General features: G+C 31.1%; 1 protein-coding gene across 3 annotated transcripts; it reads left to right on the forward strand.

Moving 5' to 3' along the window:
* The first annotated feature begins 451 nt into the window (after positions 1–451).
* Positions 452–10,289, forward strand: LOC145061451 (lysine-specific demethylase JMJ26-like). Of its 3 annotated transcripts, none has more exons than XM_079008926.1 (13): positions 452–729; positions 1,044–1,399; positions 1,479–1,603; positions 1,715–1,808; positions 1,883–2,015; positions 2,601–2,664; positions 2,751–3,447; positions 4,134–4,463; positions 4,960–5,238; positions 5,319–5,391; positions 5,460–5,545; positions 9,816–9,935; positions 10,027–10,289. In XM_079008926.1, exons 2-13 carry the CDS (start codon positions 1,049–1,051, stop codon positions 10,105–10,107), a joined length of 2,433 nt encoding a protein of 810 aa, XP_078865052.1. In that variant the 5' UTR covers positions 452–729; positions 1,044–1,048; the 3' UTR covers positions 10,108–10,289. The 3 variants fall into 3 exon arrangements, with proteins under 3 accessions (XP_078865052.1, XP_078865053.1, XP_078865054.1); XM_079008927.1 differs by having other exon boundaries at positions 1,049–1,399; XM_079008928.1 differs by lacking the exons at positions 9,816–9,935; positions 10,027–10,289 and adding an exon at positions 7,813–8,556.
* The last annotated feature ends 4,007 nt before the right edge of the window (positions 10,290–14,296 follow it).

Consider the following 14,296-nt stretch of genomic DNA (forward strand, 5'->3'; position numbering starts at 1 on the left):
TCTTATTCATATAAATTATAACTTAGTAGGCAAAAAAGCTAGGGGCCATGGGCTCCCCTATCCCCTTAGTAGTTCCGCCACTGTGCACACATGCCTTGTGCCTTACCTCGAGGCTCGTCCTCTGTTTCTATTGAGAAAACAAAAATCTTGGGCTTAATTTATTTGGGCCAACTGAAAATATAAACTATTACTTACTGAATTAAATCGATGCCCTTTATAATATGTTACCCCTGGGCTTTAGCCCATATCACCATCTCACCATGTATTGGACCCGGCCTGGAAAGGACACCACACCACTAGTCACTCACCGCTATACCGGAGTGCCAGTACATGTACGTACATAAAATCCGAAAAACAAACGTGATCAACATATATCCCAAATCCACGTGTTTATGAATGAGTTAAATGATTGGATACACTCTTTGAATATGAATATTTTGTATGGGTTAAATGTGGAAAAAATAAAAAGGCAATAGAACACAGAAACATATCAACGCCCACCGCTTTCCATCCTCTGTTTCCAGCATTCGCACAACGCTCTCGCCCATAATTAAAGATTTCCATTGCAGTTTCGTTTCTATCTCCGATTTGTGTCCAAATCTTCACGCAAATCTTCCCAACCAACGCATCGGATCGTATTCGATTTAAACGAACCCAGAATCATTGCCACCATTGATGATTATTTTTCCTTATTTTTCGTGATTTTTGGAGCTAAAATCAACGAATTCGGTGAGCGTTCTTCGTTTTCATTGTGAAGTTTCATGCCTTTGCAATTAGGGTTTTTGTTTCTGCTGATTATAGATACATGTGAGCTTGTTGATTTTATGAATCGGTGAATTTGACCTGAGTTTATTCCGAATTTAGTTCTTATTGTGGTATCTGCTGTGATCCGTTCGTGCTCCTTCGGCTTCCAAAGTGTTAATGCAATTAACAATTCTTTCCACAAATTTAAGAAATCTGCATTTTAGAATGGACCATTTGACATTCTAATTCAAGTTTTTGAACTTTTAAGAACCGTTTCTCTTTATTGTATGTTTTGACAGTGAAGATGGAGGTGCTTATTCCTAACGAAACTCAGGTGAGTAAATATTCTACTAATGAAATCAATACGAAGCAAAAAGTCTGCAACTTTCTTCAATATGGAAGAAAGAGAAAGCTTCAACCCCTCATTGATCCTCAAAAGCGAAGTGACAAAGTTTCATCACCGAAGAGGACAAGAACTTCTATCAAGAAAGACACTCCATGGATCAAAACTAAAGCTTTTCATGGAAAGAACATACCAAGTTACGCCAGTGCCCCTGATATCTGTGATTCTGATGAGGATGATAGCGAGGAAGAAGATGATGATTATTATGAATACATTCCATCTTCATCGCGAAGGTCTAATAATACCATGAAGGTAGACATTTGCACATCAATCCCGTCCATATATCCACGTGGCATTTTTTTTTCATTTTATTCACGAATGTGATTTCCAGTTGGATCATAAAAGTGGAAAGGAGCCTTTGAAGTGTCACCAATGTAAGAGAAATGATAGAATAAAGTTTATTCCTTGCACCAAGTGTGAAGAAAAACTATACTGTGTTCAGTGCGTCAAGCAATGGTAAATCCCGAAATCACCCTTCCAAGAAATGATAAAAAAAAAAAAAAAAAAAAAAAAAAAAAAAAAAAAAAACGTTTCTTGATTAAAAAAAATGTTTTCTTGAATATTTAGGTATCCTCAGTTGTCAGAAGAAGACGTTGTAGAGATATGCCCATTTTGTCGTGGAAACTGCAATTGCAACTTGTGCTTAAACTCGAAGATTAAGGTTTGTGAGATGTTCTACATATTGAAAAAAATTAAATTATCAAATCACTTACTATTGATATTAATGAAAAACAGATGCCAAAAATAGAATTTGATGATGATGTGAAGTTGCAGCATCTTCACTATCTAATCAACTCTCTCCTTCCGTTTATAAAACAAATTCGTGAAGAACAAATGGAGGAGATAGCCATTGAAGCAATTGCTCAAGGTTTGTTTAAAAGAAAACCACCCTCTTACCTTCTTTGGCATTTAATTTAGGGTTAAATGTAAGAATTAGCAACACAATTTCCTCTATTTTTGTATTATAGTATCGTTCTTTCATTTCTTTTTGTTGTAGCATTGTACTTTCAACTTTTTTATTAAAACATCGTAATTCGAAATATCTACCGAATTTTAGCAATTGTAGTTTTAATTTTATTTTTTTTTTCTTTTGGAGATTATAATTTTAAAATAGAATCATGATTTTTTTCCACAAAAATGATGGTCATTTTCGTGAAAAAAAATCTAATTTCTTTTGAAGAATTTTAGCAGGGACCACCGATAAAGTGTTTCCGCTAAATATTCAAAGTTGGTCATTTTAGTAATTAGCCCTTGAAAAATATCTATCAGTTTTAGCAGTGAAATTGCTTTTGTATTTGGATGACATTGCTATAATTAGTAACAATGTAACATGAAGAAACAAAAGCATAATACTATAATGACAAAATTACAAAAATAGTCCCTATGGTTTACCAAATGTCACAAACTCAGTCCCTGCTAATTTTTTTTGATGAATAACTTTCTCTCCGTGTAGGGGTACCACAATCTTCAATACGAATCCAGCAAACTAACTGTTTCAATGATGAACGCATCTATTGGTAATTTTCACATAAATAACATTTCATATATACATAATCACCTTATTATCTTTTTCCTATTGGCCCTTTTTTTTTTATTGGAACAGTGATCATTGCTCAACATCAATCGTTAATCTTCACAGAAGTTGTTCAAACTGTTCATATGAACTTTGCCTTACATGCTGCCATGAAATACGCAACAACAATCTTCTTGATGAAAAAGTAACTTTTGGGTATTTACATAGAGGTTCTGATTACATCCATGGTGGCTACCCATTACCCAACACTTGTCATGAATATACTTCAACTGAAGAATCAAGTTCTATCACAAAATGGGTAGCTGAAGATAATGGAAACATATTTTGTGCTCCAAAAGAAAATGGCGGATGTGGTGATTCTTTATTGGAGCTCAAACGGATCTTACAAGAAAACTGGATTGAAAATTTGGAGAAAAGAGCGGAATATATATTGAATAATGTCAAAGTTGATCAACCGAATGTTGGATTATTGGAAAATGGTGGTGATAGTTATATGTACTTTAGGGCAGGTAATTGGGAAGGATCGGATGGGAATTACCTATATTGCCCTTCATCGAAAGATGTGAAGAGGAGGGAGGAGATTGTCCGCTTTCGTGACCACTTTGCTAAAGGTGAACCTGTGATTGTGAGGGAGGTTTTGGAGGAGACAAGTGGTTTAAGCTGGGACCCGATGGTGATGTGGCGTGCATTAGGTGAACATGTGGATGAAAATGTCCGTTTAAAGATGTCGGAGGTGAAGACTATTGATTGCTTGGCTGGTTGTGAGGTAATTTTGGCTTTTGTAAATAAAATATTCTTTCTTGTGGTTATAACTTATATGGGCTAATCATGAAAATGACCAAAAATGAGAGGGTCATATCACAAAATGTGGATCTTTTGAACATTTATTACAAAATGGCCACATATTTTGCACAATTCCTTTTTGTTTTCCGCAAAAAAGGCCATCATTTTTTTTCATGAAATAACATCATTTTCGTGAAAAAAGTATAAAAACCCCGTGAATTTTCTAATGATTTTTGTAATGGGGAACAATGATAAAGCAATATCACGAAATAGGTGGTTATTTGCGATAAATGTTCGAAAGGTGGTAATTTTGTGATAAGAACTTCCCATTTTTGGTCATTTTAGTGATTAGCCCTTATTATGATTATAGTTTAGGGGCCAAATCGATAAAAAAAAAAAATAATAGTTCAGTGGCTAAATCAAGAAAAAGTAATAGTTCAGTGGCTAAATCGATAAAATGAAGAAATTGTGTGTGCTATCATGTATGTTGTCTTGATATCAAATACAGGGTAACAAAATCAACGATGTTTCTAAAAGGTGAAATTGTGTGTGCTTTCGTGTATTTTAACATCACATTTTGATTTTTTTTAAATATTTCACATAACGATTAACAATGAAAGTGCATCACCTTTAAAAGCTCTGTTTTTTATTCTTCCAAATAATATGCAGGTTGAAATTAGTACGAAGAAATTTTTCAAAGGTTACACAGAAGGAAGACAATATTTAAATTCATGGCCAGAGATGCTGAAGCTAAAGGATTGGCCTCCATCCGATAAATTTGAGGATCTTTTGCCACGTCATTGTGATGAGTTCATAAGTGCATTGCCTTTTCGAGACTACACCGATCCAAAAACGGGTTTTCTAAATCTTGCTGTGAAGTTGCCACCTGATGTTTTAAAACCAGATTTGGGCCCCAAAACATATATTGCTTATGGAATGGCCCAAGAACTTGGAAGAGGGGATTCTGTCACCAAGCTTCATTGTGATATGTCGGATGCGGTATTATTATATCATCCTACTTTCATTTCTTTCTTTTAGTGCTATAACTCGGTAGATTTTTTCAAAATATAGTTGACTACGTAAGAACAAATTCGATGTATAATGGTCTAATTTGATAGATTTTTCAAAGCGTATCGACTTAATAAGAAAAAAAAAAGATCAAAAGTACAAGGTTGTAACAGAAAGAAAAGAAAGTAGGACTATAATGCACAAATATATGAAAGTATGGTGTTCTTTCTTGCATTCGTTCATGTCTTTATGTCACACCATAGTACTTTAAAAAATACACCTTATTTTTAGCAATACCATCCAAATAAATAACAATTTTTACGGGTAGAGTTTTCAAAATAGAATGGTCTAATAATAATAAAATTGGAAGTAGAATGATATAATGGGATAGATTTTTCAGAGTATGATGTTGTGATAGAAAGAAATATAAGTAGGATGCTTTGATACACAAAATTAATGAATGTATGTTGTTATTTTCTGCATTCAGGTGAATATATTGACACACGCCACGAAAGTATCGATTAGTGATGAACAACAATTAGCAATTCAAAAATTAAAAAGAAGACACAAAATTCAAGACGAAAGAGAGAAGAACGAAAATATTGTTCAATGTGATTTATATGACTGTCATCCACTAGAGGATTGGGGAGACAAAGGTGGTGCTCTTTGGGACATATTTAGAAGGGAAGATGTGAAGATTTTAGAAGAGTATTTATTGAAACACTCGAAAGAATTTAGACACACATATTGTTGTCCCGTTAATAAGGTAAAAATTATTTTTAATTTCTTGACCTTTTGTAATTTGTGGTTATGAGGTAATTAGTTAATAATTAATGGTTTATGTAGGTTTATCACCCTATTCATGATCAAGCTTTTTATTTGACCTTGGAGCATAAAAGGAAGCTAAAAGAGGAATATGGTTAGTATTTACGAAATTACCCTTAATCATTTAATAGGACTTTAATTCATATAAAATTATATGTTTAGGTGTAGAACCATGGAGTTTTGAACAAAGGGTGGGAGAGGCAGTTTTTATTCCTGCTGGATGTCCACACCAAGTCCGAAATCTCAAAGTAAGTTCCTTTTTCCTTTTGTATTATTTTTTTTCCATTTTTTTGTTTTCGCCTTTTTATTTTATTTGCTCCTTCTTGATCGCTCATTAGCACATGCCTAATTGTAGTTCATGCATAGGTTAAACATATTTCAGTTTTAAGGAGTACGAATTTAAAAAATTTAATGGTTAAACACATTAATATCCATTCTAGTTATGGAAATTTGGAAACAAGGAATATGGTGTTAATAATATGCTAAATGGTTGGGGAATAGACATCCATTGCTACTTAAAAACAAGTTAATAATACAAAAAATAGGCTTTATTTGTGCCATTCTTTTAAGTCTTGTAACTTCTGGTAAGCACGGGAAATTTGAGTTTCTATGCTTACAAAAAAAAAAAAAACCTATGTCCAATAATGCCATCCTCTAAAAATGTGTATTTTTAGTTTTCTTCCAAAAATTCCCCTCATTTGCGTTTTCTCTGACTGGTTCAATTTTCTTTCACACTCCTATCGAATCACATCTTGATTTCCTTTTACTTTTACACCTTTCTTTCTCTTTCAAACTTCCAAGATTAATGCTTCCATTGCAACACCCGTTTCTAATGTATTGCAATGATGCAATAATAAGAGGGGAGGTTTAGTGGCATAACAAGGAAACAAACTTTATAATGTATGCAATAATGCGTTAAGTTTATATCTAGTTGAAGGTTCCATACCCATAAGGCGAAAAAACTTGTTAGAATTTTAGCAACCTTGTAGCGGGTGCACATTGCAAGTTGCACAAATTGGTCCGAACATTGAAACCGCTTGACCAAAACTAGAATGAAGCTGAAAAAAAAAATCAAAATGAGGGTATTCTTTTGTTCTTGATTCTCAGTTCTTGGAAAAATAACGTATTTTGGTCATAACTAGCCAAAAAGTGCACCTAATTGCTTTCTTTCCTTTCATTAATATTTCCCAAATGGAATATGTAACGCTTTAAGAATATAATTATAATTTTATACTGAGCAAGTGAGCATATAAGTTTGGAGCGAGTGTGTTCGGTTGGATTGAATATTGGATAGAATATAATGAACTATATAATCGCAATGGGGGAAAGCATTCAATTCGGTGACATGTTGGTTGAAATGCAAAACATGAAATGAATTTGTTTATATTATACATAGAATCAATATATATTATAAACCTACTTTATAAATTATTAATTTATAATTAATAATTTTTTATTTACAAGATAAAAATATTAAACCTAATAAAAGCTCTTGAAAAACCAATATATATATATATATATATATATATATATATATATATATATATATATATATATATATATATATATATATATATATTCTTGTTCTATTTCTAAAATTCCAATTGTAATTTGAATAAAGTCATCAAAGGTTTTTTTGCGGATGTCTACATGATGGATTCTTTTTCAAATCTTTTAAACTCCATTCTTTTGTCTTATTAGAATTTGGGCAAGATGCGATCACCCCCTATATCTAAATGTAGTTTAAACAAAGTTTTTTCGGCAATAAAAGACGTCATGACGTATCTAAATGTAGTTTCAACAAAGTTTTTTCGGCAATAAAAGACGTTGTGATGTTCGTAGTAGATGTGTAGAAAAACAGTTAGTAATTTGGCATGGACCGGGTTCTGGGTTTGATCAATGTAGCTTAATTTCAGGTCTGGTCAAGCCTAGGCATGAACCTATATAACCCAGGATGTTGAAACCCATAAGTAACTAGAGATGTACAAAAAAATCGATTTGGAAATCGAAACTGGTTTGATGGAATACGCTCCGGTTTAGTGGTTTGGTGTCGAGCTGAGAATTTATATCGGTTGAGGGTTATAGTCGTTAAACTGATTTGGAACCGGCTTTGAATATGATTTGGGGGATAGAGATTTTTTTTTGTGCCAAACAGTCATATAGCCAGGGGCGTACACGACATGGGATCTCCTACGAGGTGTGAAACATTTTCTTTTATGTAGTTGCACATTTTTTTTAAGCAGTGACAATATTAGAAAAAAAATTTTCAAAAGTTTTTGCACTACGTACAGAAAAAAGGTGTTGTCGGTGCCACTACCAACACCCACATAGAATCGCCCCTACATATAGCCATTTTATAGTTGTTTTTTTCCTCCAAAAATGACCCTTTTAGACCTCATTTTCTAGTATAAATAGGTATTGGATGTTAGCTTTCTTACACCACTCAAAAACGCTCTCTAATATCTCAAAACACAATCTTTCTCATTGCTCACTTGCTTTATTAACTTCTTGCTAGCAATGGCATACGAATGTGGTCAATCACAATCTTCCGTTGGTAATGGAGTTTCGACAAACAATCTGACGATTGTCAAAGTTTTAGCTACAAAAAGAAGGTTGCCGATTTGGCAACAATATGGCTTATGTGAAATGTTGAGCATTCCAAAGAAATGTGGCCTCTTCTTAAAGGAAGGTGAAAATATGACATTTTAAAACCATGTAAATTGTATTGTTATTCGATGAAATTTCGCCCAGAATGGGAAGATGGAAAAGTTCATGATTGAAGAAAGTTTACCTTTTTACCATACTCGATTTGTCGGGTGCTCAAGGAGAATGCTCTCCTATGATGAGCGACGAGGCATGCATGATGTGCTCCTATGTGAATGTGAGGTCACCATGTACATCCTTCAAGAACGAAGGTTCTAAAAGCAGTTGCATGACGTCCCATGATTGATTGACAATTATGGTGTCCTCTTCATGGGCTAATTATGGATAGGTCTGCCCACCATAATTAGGGTTTCTAATGCTTGCCTATAAATATGCACATATAAGAACATACCTCCTTCATTATGCTTTGCGTATATACATGTGTGTGAGTACAAAGATTCCAGAACAACAATCATTGTAAGGTTGAGAGCATATCCTTTTGAGGAGTTTGTAAGCAATCAATATCCTATTGTTTTTAGAGCTCAAGTGAGGTGAGACATTTGTAAGTAATTGTAATTGTTTTTGGAAGTTAATAAAATCATTTCTTTCTTTTGTTCGCCCGTGGACGTAGTCGTTTACTGAACCACATTAAATACTATGCTCCGATTTTACAGTTTTCCGTTTCAAGTTTTTCATAAGTTTTATTTTGTGTGTTTTACTGAAGTTCGTTTATCATCTATCTCAAGTTTTTTTTTTTTTTTTTACTTATTTTGTTGAAATAGGTGTGAGACCCATATATTACACAGATTGATTAAATAAAAAGATTAAATATCAAAGGGTAAACATTACATATTTTTTAAAGTAAATTTTTCGAAAGAGAAATCAAATTGTCTTCTACTATTTGTTCCTACAAATCATCCTACCCAATTAAATGGTGACATGTGTAACATTTAATGCTCATTTAATGATATTTAATGATATTTTAGTATATTAATGTGACACGTGTCATCATTTAAATGAGTAGAAGGATTAGTAGCAATAAAAAGTAGGAGGATATTTAATTTCTTTTTTCGAAATCCTCCCTATAAATGAATGTTTTTCTCCCATTTGTCACATTCTTATTTAATTTGTCAAATGTCATTTTATGGTTATTTTGAATTGATTTTTCAACATGTTATTTTATAAGTTTTTCTATTTTTTTAAATTCCATATAATATTTGCAATAAATATAGTAATAAATGGTTATCATTGTCATTAATGGACTTACCTTTTAATTTCAAAATTCTTAAAATTTAAGCTAATTAGTTTATTTATTTAAATTATTTGTTTACATTTAAAAGATACAAATTTTCATTATAATAATTCATTATTTTTCTTATTTTCTTATAAATTCAAAGTTCTCAAATATTTAGACCTTTATATATATATATATATATATATATATATATATATATATATATATATATATAATTAACTCATATAATACATGTGTCTCACAACTAGTAAGGAACATAATCATTGCAATTTACTATCACATTTATTATTATATTTAATACTTTACATATATATTTACATATATAAGTATAAGTCTTATGTGACTTATTAGTTTCAAAAATTGAAAAAACCAGAAATTGACGTGTGGATATTATTTATTTCAAAGATATCACAAAATGACAAGTGTCAAAAATCATAAAAGATTGACATATGACAAAATGAATATTTATTTATTAGAGTAGATTTCCCTACCGTTATTGAAATCAACTATGAAATAATAATTTTTACACTAAATTGATATACAATTGCTACTATTTTGAACAATATGATAAGATAAACATTTATTTAAATCACATTTGCTTTACATTTATGTTCTTGCAGTCGTGTACAAAAGTTGCAGTTGACTTTGTTTCTCCAGAAAACATACAAGAATGCATCCGATTAACACATGAGTTCCGTAAGCTTCCAAGAGGTCACAAGGCCAAAGAAGACAAACTAGAGGTGAGACATAATTTTTAACCCATTACAACACTAACTTTTTTATCATACTTTCTAGTAAATTGAACAAGATTGTATCTTTTCTGTGAAGCAGATAAAGAAAATGATCGTGCATGCTATGCAGCAAGCTCTTACTGATTTTGAGGAATTGATGCATACACACCAGACAAACTAACATGTAGTGTTTTAGAATGCGTTGGAACATGATTATATACTTCAATGTTCATGGAGCCATTTGTGTTTTGCTATAACAAATATAGAGTATTGGAGTATTAGAATTTAGATTTACTCTTTTGTTATGTGTCACACTTTGATGAACAGTCTTACTAATTTGATTATTCTGGCCATGAGAAATAACTCGTTGCATGCTTTTTTTTTTGTATGTATGTTTTTGATCTTTTGATTATTTTGATCATAAGAAATAAGAAAATTTAGAATAAATGTACCAAACATGGCAAATGGGCTTGTGCACATCTAAACATCCATCTATCAAAATCTTTGATATTAATGACAAGTTTAAAAATTGATTTATATACTATCGTAATTAGTCCAAGACCAAGCTGATTTTATCGATACGATGTTTTGTTTGAAGAGTAAGAATGAGTTTTGAGTCTCAATCCGTATTAAATATATCAAACATTTGGGTTATATTGAATGCTTTGAATCTTTGGATTTATAGGCAAATTAAGGTTTGATGGTGAATTGAAGGTGACAAAAACTCTCAATTTTTTTTCACGAAGTCATTAATTGGAAAAGAAGACAAGTTGCTATTCGTGAGATCGATGGAGAGTAGGCTATTGATCTTAAATGCATAAAAAAATGAGTTCTTTATTATTTTGCTGAAAAAAATGTGATATATATATATATATATATATATATATATATATATATATATATATATATATATATATATATATATATAGGGTTAGGATCAAATATGAATTACAATTATTGTGTGAATGTATAACCAACTTTTATCCATTGGATTAGAAAATTGAAAGGTTTGTAATCATAGGGTACATGATATTAACATGGGATAACATGTACAATATAATTATCCTTAATTAATTATAAGGAAAAATATGAGATTTTATTAAGAGAGTAAATGAAAATTACCTATATTTTGGTTAACTAATTCAAATTAAATATTAAACAATCAAACAATTAAATACCCAAATTAATATTTTTAAAAGTTAAACAAGTTATAGATTTAATCAATTTAACGTATTTGTTCATCAAAACTTTAACAAAATGATCATTATGAGCATTCTTATAAAATATTAGATTTATGTGTATATTTTAATGACATTTTTGAAAATTTCGTATTAATGAGTCTTGAAAGTATATGTATTCTTTACAAAAGAGGGAACATATTCTCTATGAATACATATTTTATAAAATACATATATCCTTTTGTAAAAATACAAGAATAAGTGAGAATAACTAATATTGACGTTCTCATAAGACATTCTTAAAGAATCATAATTCATTCTCTAAGAATTATAGTTAACTCCTTAAGATTAAGAATATGTTGCATAAGATATGAATTACAAGTTCATAAATGACATTCTTGAAGAATAAGCATGATCCACATGCATAATTTACATTTTTAAAGAATAATATTACATTCTTGGAAAAATATAAAAAAATGTACTTTAAGAACAATACATGAAAAATAAAGAACAAAAAAATTACAAAAACATGAAACAATTTTTTGTGCAGAAGCTTGATTTGCGTCTCCATTCAATCAATTTTCATTATGCATTTCATTCTCCTGTATTCCATTCTTCAAGAATCAGTACCGGAAACCGATTAATAACCATTTAGTAGGAATTCGTCATTATCTCTACTATTTTCTCAATATACTAATTAAACATTGTTATCTGCATAATACATATAAAGATAAAAAGAATAAAATATCATATGTTTGATTACATCTTATCTCCAATTCTAGAAACAAATAATGTTACAACTAGTGTCTCACAGCTCCAATGGCAAATCTACACATTTACTTGCCTACAAATAAACATAACTCATATCCAACAATAATCTGTAGCCACTGTACCTTATCATTTACTTACCTTATCATTTAGTTCCTAAAGGAACATAAGAACGTATTCATATTCCAATTGAGTTGATTAAACATAGAAAATAAAGATAAAAAAAAAGTTCTTAATTCTCCGGTGGAAGTTCATCACCATTCAAAAACAGAAGGAAATTAAAATTTATTATATTTCCCCAATTTTCACTTAATTTCATTTGTAGAGAGAATATTGAATTCCTATTTTCCATTAATCTCGTTTATCAGTGGAATAAAAAAATAAACATAAATGGTTGTCAATTGAAATAGTCGGATTACTAGAACCATAGTGAAAATATGAAATCTAAATTAAAGAAGACATTCAAAAACGTGCAATTCAATTTAAGCATACATTCAAGTGAACATTATAAGATTAAACCGCACATACAAACCATTCACAATAAATTCATGAGATTTATACCAGATTCATGAAAATGAATTAAATCAATGTGTAGAAACGGAGTGCAACTTGATGGTCGTTGGACACTTGGACTAAAGAAGATTGTTTGTTAGATTGGAGAACGGGCTGATGGAGATTATCATATTAATCCTTGAATATTTAATCTTGATGTTATATTCGTTGAGTGGTTGATGGAATTGAAGAGACAATAATCTTTTATTATTTAATCTTATTGCTTCTACTAGTTCTTTTTTTTTTTCATCACTACTAGCGTAAAAAGGTAAATGATGGTCGTCGGGGTGTTGGTGCGTAGAAGATGATCTCGGTTTTGGTGATGGGCTGCCAACAGGTTGTATATGGTGATCATGATGTAGGTCGATGGTGTAGGGTTATGGAGACGAAGGAAGCGTGAATTTGAGGTTGTATATGAAAAAAGATCAAGATTATGATCTTGATATAACTGATCCATGATTTAAGGAAGTAACATAAATATCAAATTTTATTTTCGGTTATCAAATAATTGTATATGAAAATTGGAAATTAACCATTTATTTATTTTTCTAAATTTTCATTGGTTCATACATTCACACAATAACTAAGGTTTATATATGAACCTAATTCACTCTCTCTCTCTCTCTCTCTCTATATATATATATATATATATATGTGTGTGTGTGTGTGTGTGTGTGTTCGTCCATCACAACATTCTAAATTATTTAAAAGATATAAACTATATTATATTTATTTTATTAAAGATATGTTCACAAGATTGGAAACTAATAAACAATGTGGGATTACGGGAACGAGAAATGTCAGCTCTTGATGGGTACCCTTTTGCATTCTTTAAAAGTATTTGACATTCTTGAAGAGGATGTTGTAAAAATGGTAAAGGGTGTAATTTGTTGTTTTGTTTTCTCTCCTTCCTAAAATTCAAGATCCTAAGTATATAAAAGATTATAAGCCAACCAACCTTATATGATGCCAATATATAATTATTTGTAAACTTTTGGCTAATTGGCTATTTGTTGTGATTGAATAAGCGGTTAGTAGTGAGCAATCCTTGGATGGTGTTCAATCACATATTGTTTCTGCTTATCAAATCTACTAGTTTGATTTTTTGAGCTATATAGGATATTTGCTAATTAGTTTAGTTTATGTGTTTGCAATTTAAATATACGTAGCTTGGTCAAAGCTAATATGGTAGTCACTCTAAATTGCAATATAAATGCTAACTAGTTGAAGTTATTCTATTAAAAGTAACATTCTTAGTTTAAATCCATAAAAAAGACAAAAATCCCTAACCCGTTTAACCTGAAACCATTTAACCTAAACCCGAAAAAAAAAACCATATTATATATTACGCAATAAAAAGTTGTGCTACCTTGAACTTCTGTTCTGGATGGATCCGCCACTAACGAAACAATCCAAAATGAGAAGGCTCATAATCCAAAATTTGCTCAAAAAGCAAAATGTCATTGTGATCAGGAATACGCTTAGATAAAATCAACACATAATGATTTGGAAAAAAGTCATACGAACTTTTTAGCATAAGAAAATGATCTAATTTTCTCATGTTGGTACCCCATTTGTTAGACGAAGTAAATGAAGGACTACCAAAAAGAACATCTACTAACACCGAATCGAAAATAAATTGATTAAATACCCAAGCCTTTAAATCATTAACTACAGAACCAAATATCTCCGAAACAACTCTGGCAACATTTGTAGCACCTGGTTCCTAGTACGTAAAATTTATCTTAGTGTTTTTCATTTTTAGCCTTGGACTCGGCGAGTTGTAGGTCCGACTCGCTGAGTAGAGACGAGATCCGGAACACGTTTAAGTTGGCGACTCGGCGAGTCCCCGCTGTCTGATGAAACCCTAAC

The sequence above is a fragment of the Lactuca serriola genome, chromosome 7 (assembly GCF_051521515.1).
Source record: "Lactuca serriola cultivar US96UC23 chromosome 7, Lser_US96UC23_V15, whole genome shotgun sequence".
Classification (NCBI taxonomy): domain Eukaryota; kingdom Viridiplantae; phylum Streptophyta; class Magnoliopsida; order Asterales; family Asteraceae; genus Lactuca; species Lactuca serriola.

Coding starts and splice junctions, on each gene's coding strand:
- LOC145061451 (XM_079008926.1), top strand. CDS start 1,049: ATGGAGGTGCTTATTCCTAACGAAACTCAGGTGAGTAAATATTCTACT. Junction 1,400..1,478: donor GGTCTAATAATACCATGAAG/GTAGACATTTGC, acceptor TGTGATTTCCAG/TTGGATCATAAAAGTGGAAA. Junction 2,665..2,750: donor AATGATGAACGCATCTATTG/GTAATTTTCACA, acceptor TTATTGGAACAG/TGATCATTGCTCAACATCAA.